We start from the raw sequence: 12,776 nt of genomic DNA on the forward strand, positions 1-12,776 counted from the left end.
TGGCTAAACATATATTTATTGGAAATTATTAAGCTGTATTGTTTGGAAAGGACCAATAGGCATAACATATTTAAATATTGCTGTTCAATATAGGCTTATATAGGCTATTTTATTCGTCTTAGGGTAGCCTATGCGTCAGGCAAATGTTTTCAAGTGCCCAAGCAGTTTCTGGATTTCGAATTTGTGTGATAAAATATTTTATTTAATTCGTGACAGTTAAAAAGTATTACAAATGTGAAGGAAATAGCTTGAATTCACGAGTCAATACTTGTGGCTTTGATCGAACTTTTTATTGAAGAATGAGGCAAGAGATCATTTTATTTTTGACAAAAAAAAGAAAGAAAAGAAACTCTCCAGAGGTCTTATGACATTTAGTTTGAGCACTGTGATGTGGATTGTGGAATAACAACTTTAGCTGTATTCTCAATTGTTTATGGGAAATATGGGATAAGTGCTTGTTCAAACTTGTGTTTGTTGTATACATAAATATGACATACAGCTGATTTTGAATAATTTTGGGGTTGAATCATTTTGGATAGATTGGTCTGAAATGTTGCTTATTTAAAGTGCTTAATATTGATGATACACAATTAATTTGGGATAGCACATCAGTGAATTCATTTAGGGAAAAACAATTACATGTTAAAAACACATAAATAATGAGAATAATCAATTCCAGTTTATGAAATTTCACATTATACAGTTCATTGCACATTGCCACATATTATGGATTATTGTTTAAAAAAATCAACCTATTTACACAAGTAACAGTATAATTATTTGAACGTTTATTGTAATCCTCTGGTTAGTTTTACTCTGTTTTCCTTAAGTAATCCTAGACACTTTCATCCACAGTAGACTGTTCAAATGCCACTTGCCATGGATGGATTGTGATTCAGCAGTCCTCAGTGTTCAGTGTGCACACCGTGAACCTCTCAAACGGAGTGTAAATGGAGAATTCCTTTAGGGGAGGTTTACAGATGTCACTGGGATCCTGGGTTGCAGCTTTAAGTTAAGGTGGTAAGAGGGGCGACTTAAAGGTGCAGGTCCCTGTGCAGTGGCGTGGAGTGAGCATTTTGCAGGAGAAATGGTGAAGAGCGTCGTGAGCTTCTAGGGAAAAGGTTGATTGAGTTCAAAGAATCACGGCACAACAGCTAATCCTTTACTGAGTCATGCAACTATTCTCCAAATACTGTACGTCACACAATGACATGTCTAATACATGAAGATTAGAAAGCTATCATCATTTCTATTATTTACACTTAATCAAACATGCGTTTTAAGTACATTTAAAAAGTAGCACTTGCATATTTCTTTTGTAATTCTCTTGGAACAATGTGAAAAAATCTTTTTCATTCCACTTTAATGGATGATAGTGTATTGTAGCCTATATTTCTAAATTACCTTTAAGCTTCTGCTGAATTGCATAACGAGCCTTTCTCTCCTGATCCAACTCGTTGCACAATGTGTCTAAATAAAATAAAAAGAAAAATGAATAAATCATTTGAGGTGGGTCACAAACATTAAATGTTTAGGATTCCCTGTGACCTAATATTTTCTTTAAAATTCAGTCTTTCTGAAAATATGCAAGTGTTACTTTTTCTAAACTGACCTTTTTTTTTTGTCAGTAGTACAAAATCTGCATTACCTCGAACAATCTGCAGCTGCTGGACCATCTCCTCTCGATAAGACAGTTCCCTCTTCATTTGATCCTGAAAATTATCTGTTAGAGTCAACACGTGTTAAGTTATAAATTGAAGAAATCATGTAGGCTAGCAAATAAAATCATGTTGTGAATATACTATCCACTTCATAATTACCTTTCAAACTTTGAAATTCCCGTTCCAGTTTTTTCCTCAACTCCACTTGCTCCAAGAGCTGCTTTTGGAGCTCCTCTGTGGAAACCATAGAAATCACATAATTTATCATACACTGTGACTTTTAATCACCACACTTATTTCAATAGCTTTTGAGTAAGCAGCAATCTTTTTTCTGAATTTTTTTTTATTATTATTATGCATTTTCACTCTCTGTTTGATTTTCTTGTCTAATAGCGCTATTTAGGTTACTAAGGCTAAACACACGGTCCCCGTGTTCTCAAGCATGACATTGCAAAATAATTAGGACAGTTGCCTGAGGGGTGTGTGGAAAACGAGCCTGGCAATGTGGATCGTCTGCAGTTCAAGGACAATTCTCAATAATACACAACCGTTTTACAATTACACTCATTTTTAAATGCATAATGCGTCCATAAAAGGGGGAAACTACACAAAAAGGCCTATTTGACTTAAAAATAGACAATTCCTTGATGAATCTGTGTTTAAATAATTAATCATAAAAAGATATTGCCATCCATAGGCTATTTGTAATTGGTCAAGTTATTTTGTAACACAAAATTGTCTATAAAACGTCTAAATGTTAACTCTCGTGTACCTTTCGCCATATTTTCGATGTCTTTCTCGAAATTAAATCTGTTATCAGTTCTTCTCAATGCAGCATCGCCTGCCATAAAATAAGAAATATATTATTATTACAAAGATGTAGGCTAATATAGTAAAAAAAAAAAAAACTATACAATATTTTTTCGATCTGCTACTCACTTGGGTTCTCTTTGCTAACGCTAATTTGGTCCGAACAGGATTTTTGTGATTCACATTCGTCGTCAGTTGAAATGTGTGATTCTAAAGGGAAATATTTTTGTTAGCAGGTCACTTATTCAGAGTGCATAATTCAATAGCCTATACTTTCTCTAGAAATTGATCAAAATAAAAGTTGTTAAAATGAAACTAATGAATTATAGCCTACATTTAAATCTCAGTTTATTAAATTGCCTTACCATTTGTTTCCGGCACGGCGCGAGGAAGTTTAGAGGCCAGACATGGCAGTGTGCTTTGAAGAGATGCTCCCTCCTTTTCATTTGAGTACACCTGCAAAAATTATCCAAACATTACAAAATAAATACAAGCCCAATTATGCATCATTTTCTTTTTTCTTACGCAACCATGCGTCAGACAACAGACTGCGTTTAATAGTAGGCCTAGCTACTCTTAAGTTATAATGATCTACAAATAGGCTATTTGGCAACATCAAGGCAAATTACTCGTATTACAAGGTAAATTCGGTCAGATGGACAGACAAAGAGAATAATTTGTGCAGTAACCACAGGGGAACCCTTAAACCAATGCACTAATAGCCCGCGGGCGACAACAGAAATGACCATTCATTCTAAACATTTAATTTACTATAATTACGCGCCGCTGTGTTCTTTTATTTAGATCGTTCTACACTAATAAACAGAATTTAAACGAGCTGTATCCATAACAACACAAATTACAAAGTGTTACAAATAGAAAAGTATAAATGTAGAGTCCATAGGCTCATAATTAGGCGTCATCATCACTCGCTATTAGAGCTGAAAGACTGCTGTATCAGACAAGTGCCATTCGGAGCAATTACTTCTTTTATTCAGGGTGTGCCAATTTGTTGATTTAAAATAATTTTACACTAAGCTGTAGATATGCATTTGATGTTTTAATACTGGATAGATTCAGATGGTTTAAAAACCACTGAATGTGATAGATTATGTGACTCACATCGAAAGCAATGGCATCTTTCTTCTTTGCCACCTGCTTGTTCTGATTGTGTTCAGGGGAGCCCGCGTCACTGTAATCGTCCGGCTGCGGCGTTGGACTGTTTTCTCCCACGGGACTTTGCCGATCATCCACGGAAAGTTGTATAGACTCCTCGTCATCTGGAATTCTGTGTGTCTCCACGTCCACATCTGGTTCTTCCCCGCTATCAACACACGGAGAGGCTGATCTGTAGCTGGAGCTCTCACTAACAAAGTCTGGCGACAAATGGCCAGGATGAGCTCCGCTGTACGCGTCCCTGTTTCCGTAGAGCTTGGCTATGCTCTCTGCATCTTTAACGACTGGTCTGAACGCAGAAATATAGCTCAACTTTCTGGGGGTGCTGGGTTGACCCTCACTTGACCTGGCCTCGTCCCCAGATTTGTCCTCGTCGTTCCTTAGGGACTGCGAGCTGGAGCAGCGCTCGCTGTCGAACAGACTGTCTCTAGGTGTGTTTCCTCCCCGCTCGCTTTCTGACATCTCAGCTTCGGTTTGCCGGGCACTCATGAGCTCCGTGTGCGGTTTTAGTTGTGTTGGTTGATAGGATGAGAGCGGCAGGCTGCCCGCGGTGGGCCAAAACATGGGGAACGATGGATAGATACCGTCCTTCGCACCTGGCCAGAACACACCAGGTACATTAGTCTTGTTCTGCTCACCAACTCCATCATCCTTCTTTTGACACAGTCCAAATGCTGGGAAGCTATACGGATGCGGGAAGATGGGTGGCGGGATCTTCTGGAGCATGCTGAAACTCTTACTAGGCACAGGAATGACCGGGTAGTTACGCACGCTGTTGGTTAAACCGAGGTTGCCACGGTTGTCGTCGCAGCGCAAAGTTTTGTGAGGAATGTCAGGGGAAGCGGTCTGCGTGATGTTACCAGAAGCCTGCGGTTTTAGCGGGGAGGACATTTCTGATCCACTCCCCGGCATTGCCCGTTTCCGGCTCCCGCCGTTAAACATGGCCTTGACGTCCTCCCACGCGTGACAAATGTCATCAGACAAGCTTTTGTCGGTGAGTTTTAGATGGCGTCTCCATGAATTAAAATTGGCCGCGTCCGGCTGTGTGTATTTAGACTCAGGTGTGCGGTGCGAGTGAAATATAAATTTGTTGGGTGAAAAATACATATTACAATAGGTGCACTTGATGCATTTTGCCCTGGAGCTGTTGTACCTCGCAGGTATGAAGCTTCCTCGGCTGCCCCAGGCGCACTCGTGTGAAACATCGAATGCAAAATTCTCGGGTAATTTGGGAGGGTTGTGAGCCCCGAGGAAAGATTTGCAGAGGCGCTCGGCCTCGCGTTTGGTAATCATGCCACAGCGGCGCGAGGAGATGGGCATGGCCCCCGCGCGCCTCAGGATCTCCAGCTGCACCGGTGTGCACTGCACACACGTAATTCCAAGCGCCACGCGTCTGTTGTGGATTTCGTTGTAGCTGTAATTCTTCAGTAAAGTGTTGGAAATCTGCGCCAGACACAGTCTTTCCTGGCCGTCGATGACCAAAGAGACGATGGGCACTCCGTACAGCGCAGCCTCACTCACTTGATTTGGCTTCAGCGAGCTGCTGCCAGAATAAGGCTGCAGTTCTTGCTTCGAGTTAGGGGAAGAGCAAGCATCTCGTCCCGTGGAAAGCTGACCGGGTATCGACTCCATTCCTGGAAGTCTGTGAAGAACGAGTCAGAAACGTACAAAATTACACTCACACAATTCAAGAACTGGAGTTGTATTTTTTTTTATGCAACTCTTGAGAGATTATCAATCAATGTTTGCTTTGTGTAGCCTAAGCGTTATCCTAATATAAACACGTTATTTGTTATAATTATTATCTTTAATTTTTATCATAATATAGGCCTGCAATATTATTTCAATAAAATGGCTAAATAAATAAAAAAATTAAAACGGCAGTATTGGCTTTTTTGTTTGTTTAACATGTCTCCTTTCCAATTAGTTAGTTTTTTCATTAGTATTTTTTTCATTATAGAATTACCTTTGCAAGATAATAGCCTAAATGTTATTTTAAAAATTACAATAATTATTTTAGAATTGTGTTACAGACTGTAGGCTATTATTAACAGCTTTATGCCTACTAATTAATATTTAAAATTAATACTTGGCTTTTTAGGTTGACAATATTGACGGCTCTAACACTATCTTTAAAAGCTCGCACTCTCTGACCTGAGAGCCTGCATCATTGCTTAATGTATCCAAATCGGCTAAGAAGCCGGAGCGATTACTTAAAGGCCTCTTACGGCGCTAATACGCAAAGGGGGCAGAAGGGAAGGATCTTTTAGCTACTCCAATAAGCTTAGCAACAAGGAAAAGAAGCTGTAAGCCGCTTTCAGTGTAGGCTAATTACACAGCCTGTGTTTTTCGACTTTGATCTGTTAATAAAAGTTTTTCATTTATAATTAAACCACTGCGCAAGGAGCCGTTATATTTCAGTCCTGCACATATTTTCGTTTCCTTAATGTTTTAATGTTTACGTATAAATATTCTTTAGATTTGTCGTATTATTTTGAATCGCCTGATTTAGGTGCTATAAATTCTCTTTCGTAATCAAGGATCAGCATATTTTAAAACATTACAGGCCAATCTTTCTTCCGAGTCCTAATCATTTCGTTTAATACAGACCAGAAATTATTTGGACAATAATAAGCGCGTTAATTTAAGAAAATACAAGGCTGATTATAATTTTGAACAACTTATTATAAAACATAAATATAAAAAAAGAAACCTACCTTTTTATGAGGAAACGGAGTCAAATGAGCGAGTGTGTTTGCGTCAAATTAACAGGCCTAAAACAAGAAGGACAAATCGTCCGCCTGTAGTGCGTGATGAGAACTGCGAGGCTGGATAGAGTCTTCCCTCTCAAAACAGCTTTAGAGTTTCCATCCCACTCAGCTCTCGTGCGTGGTGACGGGAGCGCGAGCCGAGTGACCACATGGCAGTCCCGGAGCTCGTGCCTCTTCTTAATAGGTTGTGCGCGATCTACTTCAAGAGAGGGGACGCCAAAAAGAATAAGAAGGCACACCCACTGTGATCAAATCCGATTCTGGTATTAACCGTTTGCTTCCACTATACTCCAAAACAAAGATCACTGCCAATTTATAGTTGAGCTGCTTGATAGTTGAGCTGCTTGATAGTTGAGCTGCTTGATAGATAGATAGATAGATAGATAGATAGATAGATAGATAGATAGATAGATAGATAGATAGATAGATAGATAGATAGATAGATAGATGCCACCAAAAACAGGGAGCTTAATGTAATTTAAGCGGTTTTGCGCATAGTCGATTGCGCATGAATAACGGCGGAATATGATCGGTGAAGAACAATGAACAACGGTAAATTATGATGCTTATCCCCCCCACCCCACCCCACTCATGTCATGTACACCTGCGTCTTTTTTCTCAGAGACTAATAGGCCTAAGTTTCCAATGAATTTTAGAACTTAATAATGTTCATGTTTGAGTGACACTTATGAAACCAAACAATAAATCATTATGAATTTGCATTGAACATTTCCTCTAGGCAACATGTCCACAGGCCACGCAGTAGGCTATGAACTGCATTAGAAGCTCGCGGTCATCGCATTTTACGTCACGTCTCCCGGTGAATGAATGATGCACATTTGTTAAACACACCAGCCAGTGAGAGCGGCTAGTGTGTACAAACAGTGATATATCAGAGCAATGGACTGAGGTAAGTGGTGCAACCTTATATGGCCGTATTAACTATTTAAAACCTGATCAATGCCCTACAGTTAACCCCACTATGTCTTGACGTAAAGATATCAATATCGAACCGGGCAAAGTTGTGCTGTCTACTTTGGAATACGACACTGGAAAAGTGTTATTCTCTCAGAAATGTTTTGGCGATGTGTTCAGGACAGGTAACATCATCACTCAGTCACGCGTTTCAGTCCGCGTCTTCCACTTATGAGGGTTCGCAAAGAGACACTGCAAACAAAGCAGAACAAATCCACTATATAGTCTGCTTTGAATAACTGATAGTCTATATCTTGTTTTCATTTAGGCTACCTATTATTTTGTAAAATATTACCAAGTTATTTTAATTATTCAATTTTCAGCTAAGGTCCATTTTTTTAAGCTACATGCAGTCTTTCAAAAAAAGAGCTTTGATTGAACGGTAATTAATTATAAAAAATTTTAACAATTAACCGAATCAATTAGTTATGTCAAAAATTGCCTTAGAGGAATGGTTCATCTCAGCTACATTACATCAGAACTGCCTAGTTCGCGTTTACGTGTATTTTGCATGAACTGAACATGTATCTATAGGCTATATGTTGTATAAGGCTATTTGACAGATAAATAGATGCGATTTTTTTTTTTTTTTTTTGCAAAAAATTCGAGCAATAAATAAATGAAAATAAATGTCGAAGGTATAGTTAACTTATATCGTCACACAGAGTTGAAAACATGGGAAAGTTTAAAAATGCTCAGTATGTCTGTGACCATGAGGCCACGGCTTAACCTAATTCAACATTAATAGGAAGGGAAACTTTAACCAGATCTGCTTTGCCGTGTCTTCTTTCACAACCAAGAAGCTTCGTTCTGGCCCAACAATAATTACAATTTTATTCTGTAATTATTCCTTTCTTGTGAATTATTTAGTGGTCAGACTCAGCAGCATTGTTAGCGTTTATGGAGGGGAGACAGGGGCTCACATGTCCTACAAGACTGGATCCTCCCACAACACCCTCTTTAAACAAAGCCATCCTGCCATCATCAGACCTTAGAAGAATATCCCTTTAAAATGTGTAACTCACTCACGGTAATGTACCTCCTCACAATATTGCAATCTCTCAAACAAAAAGGCATTTATATTAATTTAAAGGTTGCCTATAGTCTATTACGATGTCCTATTCATTTTAGTAGGCTACCGACCAGGTTACTGTATTAAACTTGATGTGCTTAGTAACCTCTTTGACATGCTATTAAATAATCAATGATTGTTTTTACATAACGGTTGAATCAATACGATAAATATTGTGTTTCAGGACGACATATGCCATTATTGGCTCATTAATATACGCGCTATTATATTACACGGGCATGAGTAAACTAATTAAAGAAACTTTATATAGGCCAGTAGCTAAGAAAGAATTGGGGGGAAAAACGTCTTTATTAAATATCGCCCTGCATATGATCTTTTTGAATAACATTAGGATTAAATACGTTGTAAAATAAAAAAAAAGATAATTAGTTGTAGTAGGCTATGCTACCGCACATGAAGTTATGAAGCAAATGTGGAGGGAGGAAACAATTCAATGAAATGAGATCTAGTCCAACATCAGAATTTACCGTATTACCGAAGTAAACTATCTTTATTTTTCAATCTGTCAGTGTGGTGAAAAATGGTTTGGACAACTAAGTCTTTGAAATAGAATAGACAAGAAAGAATGAGTAGCCTAGTCAGTATTATCAAAGTGAGTCTGGCACAAGCAGTTCTTTTTAAAGGAATGCCTTTTAAGGCTAATGCCATCATCAGCCGGACAGTTTGAACTGATGCCCTCTGGTTGCCGTTTCAGAGAACTAAAGGCAATGACCATGAGATCAGGCAACTCATTATTTCCACAGCGATTCTTTTTTTTTCTTTTCTTTTTTTTTTAAGGTTGAATTTTAAAAACCACTTTCAGCTAAACATACGGAATAACATCTTTAAGTCTATATAAATTACACAATAACTTTTTTTTTTTTTTTTACACCAAATCTATAATTTTATTTTACCAAGAAGCTCATTCTGTTCAAAGAACGCACTAACAAGTTCACATAAGAACCCCTTCAGATTTAAACCAGTGTGTTTTAGAAAAATAAGAGATCCTGTTCTGGAGGTCATTGCGAAGATTGGCACATAAATCAAAGGCAGACTAATTCAGCAAGAGAGGTTTAATAAACGCATCAGCTGAAAAGCAGTGTTCTACAGTCACCGTTATATCCGCGCAGTATAAAAGCACGACCCCAATAAATTTCACTTTAGCGCGAGATCAATCAGCTTCTCTCATATTGATCTCTGTCGCCTTGACACCCTCGAGTCGCCTGCCGCAACCTTTTTGTTTCGAGTGAAAATAGCGTTTCGATTACTGTTTTTATTAGGAAAGGATTGCTACAAGAGGTTCACCATGGCCTGAAAATTAAGTGGTGACATTTTAATTACTAGACATTGATAAAGGAATCTTGGTAATGGCTGTGAACAGGTCTTTCAGTGCTCGTGCGGCCCCCGCGCAAATCAAACTGGACTGCAGGAGAAAAGGTCGCATTAGTGCATCAGTATATGGGCCCCAACAGCTGAAGGAGGAGGAATACTGAGGGGCTTTATAGGTGCTGGGCTGGGGGTCCACATACTGCTGCTCTAACGAGACCTTCCTACTGCAGTCCGGTTTGATTGGACTGCTGTTTGACCCTAAAATGCATCTGTGGGACAAAATTACTTCTAGTTGTTTGGCTATATTTTTCATTAACAAAGACTGCCTAATCTTCTTCACCATATATATATATAGAGAGAGAGAGAGAGAGAATATAGCAAAAATTGCACTTACAAAATGTGTAAGTGTGTGTGTGTATATATATATATACATATCCATACTTTGCAAAAGTCTTAGTTGCAAAATGTTAGTGTTTTCAGAAAATACATTTGTTTTAAGCAAGTTATTTATATATTTTACTGTAGTGTCAGTAGGAAATATCAGTGTACATTTTCAAAAATTCATTTAGCCATTAATTGTAATAATCTAGTGAGATTTTTGTATGCACAAGGAGTCTGACAACAGCCCATCTGTTCCACATGGAGATTTGATCTCACCATCAAGTCCATCTGGGATTACATGAAAAAAAAAAAGAAAGAAAAGAACTGAGACAGACTAAATCCAGAAGAACTGTGGCAACTTGAACGAACCTAGCTCCAGCTTAAAACCATTTTTTTGGTGAAAATACTAACGTGCCAAAGACGTTTGCTCAGGACTGTGTGTGTGTGTATATATATATAAATATATACACAAATATATACACACACACACACATATATACATATACTGTATACACACACACATATATTATATATATATATTATATATATATATATATATATATACACACACACATAGGCTATATATACGTACATACACACACACACAAATTCTCTCTAACATCATTCTGTCTGGATATTCATTATGCTTTTTGTATTGATCACCATAATGTTACATCCGATGCACAGTGTTGTTGTAAACATTAAGGCTGGACGGTGTAAGTGAACACGAACACTGATCCGGTTCAATATGCACTCATGTGGAGAGGAGAGTGACTCCGACCTCCGTATCAGATTCCTGTCCTCCTCATTGTAGCCATCCTGTATGGACCCCAACACTCTGAAAACACTGGACCAAAACTGCATCCCATGACCACTAATGAATTATGTGTAATCAAATACCATCCTTTCAAACACAGTGTAAACTATGTAATGCTAATCATCTGAGGAATAAACTCAACCCAGAGGAGTATGTTTAAATGAATAGTCTTTGAAGATGGAAGTAGGTTTATAATACTATATCAATTATTTATCTTATAAATAACTTAAACAGGCTTTCAGAATACAGATAGCCACATGTAATTACATTTAATCAAACATTTCATGGTCAAATCCATACAGTCTTGCATTGAGTTTTATTCAGAGAAAACCTCGCTCTGCATGTTTTCTTTACAAATCATATAAATCTAGTTCATACCCTGAAAAATACATCAAGTCCATCTGGGATTACATGAAGAATCAGAAAGAAAAAAAAAAACGGAAAAAAAAACCAGAGACAGACTAAATCCAGAAGAACTGTGGCAACTTGAACGAACCTAGCTCCAGCTTAAAACCTTTTTTTTTTTTTTATCATATAAAACTAGTTCATACCCTGAAAAATACCCTGAAAAAAAAAGAAAAGAAAAAAAGGTTCTTTAAAAGTTATTCAAACACTTTAAAAAATGCAGGGTTGTTATAACCCAAATTTGGGTTAAATATAACCCAACAGCTTGGTTTGTCCATATTTGACCCAAATTTGGGTTAAAACAACCCTGCATTTTTTAGTGTGCACGTAGTAGCAGTTCTATTTAGAAACGTATCGTCCTGAAGAACCCTTTATTATGCTGAAATGGTTCTTTGAGTTAGAGTTTAGGGTTCTTTATTCCCGCCTTTTTGTTTTTCAAATCTTTAACTGTCAAAACCTCCTCATTGCTGATTTTCTGGAGCTCAGATATACAACTATACACAGACTGTCAACATACTCTCAACAGGTAAATTATTTCTTTCTTAAAATGTCTATAAATTATAACTTTAAAAATTGTAACCATCATTTCCTAACAATCATGTCCTTTTCTCTTTTTAGTTTAACAGAACATGTAAGTGTGAGCACCTCTGTTCAGTTAAGGATACTCATCTTCTCTTCTCCACAAAGTAACAAGAGATATGGAATTTATGATCCATATTGTTTGATTATTATTATTTTTATCGCTATCTCATGCTTTTATATCACTTTTTTTCTTTTAACATGGTAAAGGGCCCATTCTGTCCATTTTTGCTAATTTTGGCCTTCATGAACATAATTGTTTTTACATAATAAAATGGAAGAGACACAATGTAACTCTAAACTCTGTTGTGTATTTCAGATGCTGTCCCATACCATAACCTCATCATCTGCAGAGAACCTGCCACTCAGAATGCACACATAATGAAGGACGTAAAGACATCATAGGGGATTGTGAAGATATTTCACTGGAACCTGGTCTTTATTACATCTATATCGTGTTCAATGTCATTTGTTATTTATTAATGTATTCAGCTAACAACTGTTATTAGACCACTGTCATTTTTGCTACAATCTGCCATGTCAATAAAAAATAAAAGTACCTAATTGACAACATGCTGTTTTAAAAAAATAAATAAAACCCAAATAGATGCAACGAGATATAATACCAGACAGTTGGGGACTAAAAAACAAAATTAATAAATAATAGTAGTAGTAATAATAATAATAATAATATGAAGATACTAATGAAATTAAATATTGTTGAAAAGGTTATTTATACCACCATTAAGGTCCTATAGCCCTTTCAAAGCATGGTTCTTTATGGAACCTTATTAAAACGG

At 37.3% G+C, this 12,776-nt stretch overlaps 1 protein-coding gene across 6 annotated transcripts; it reads right to left on the minus strand.

The window, feature by feature from the left end:
• Positions 1-269: 269 nt before the first annotated feature.
• skor1a (SKI family transcriptional corepressor 1a) lies at positions 270-6,611 on the minus strand. Of its 6 annotated transcripts, none has more exons than XM_084405549.1 (9): positions 6,365-6,611; positions 3,594-5,289; positions 2,837-2,927; positions 2,601-2,681; positions 2,434-2,502; positions 1,821-1,895; positions 1,649-1,712; positions 1,405-1,470; positions 273-1,107 (listed from the first exon to the last, which is right to left on the minus strand). In XM_084405549.1, exons 2-8 carry the CDS (start codon positions 5,277-5,279, stop codon positions 1,407-1,409), a joined length of 2,130 nt encoding a protein of 709 aa, XP_084261675.1. In that variant the 5' UTR covers positions 5,280-5,289; positions 6,365-6,611; the 3' UTR covers positions 273-1,107; positions 1,405-1,406. The 6 variants fall into 6 exon arrangements, with proteins under 6 accessions (XP_084261672.1, XP_084261675.1, XP_084261670.1 ...); XM_084405544.1 differs by having other exon boundaries at positions 273-1,110; positions 1,649-1,723; positions 6,365-6,609; XM_084405548.1 differs by having other exon boundaries at positions 273-1,110; positions 6,365-6,501.
• Between the last annotated feature and the right edge of the window lie 6,165 nt (positions 6,612-12,776).

This window comes from Rutilus rutilus (genome assembly GCF_951802725.1).
Source record: "Rutilus rutilus genome assembly, chromosome: 3".
Lineage (NCBI taxonomy): Eukaryota > Metazoa > Chordata > Actinopteri > Cypriniformes > Leuciscidae > Rutilus > Rutilus rutilus.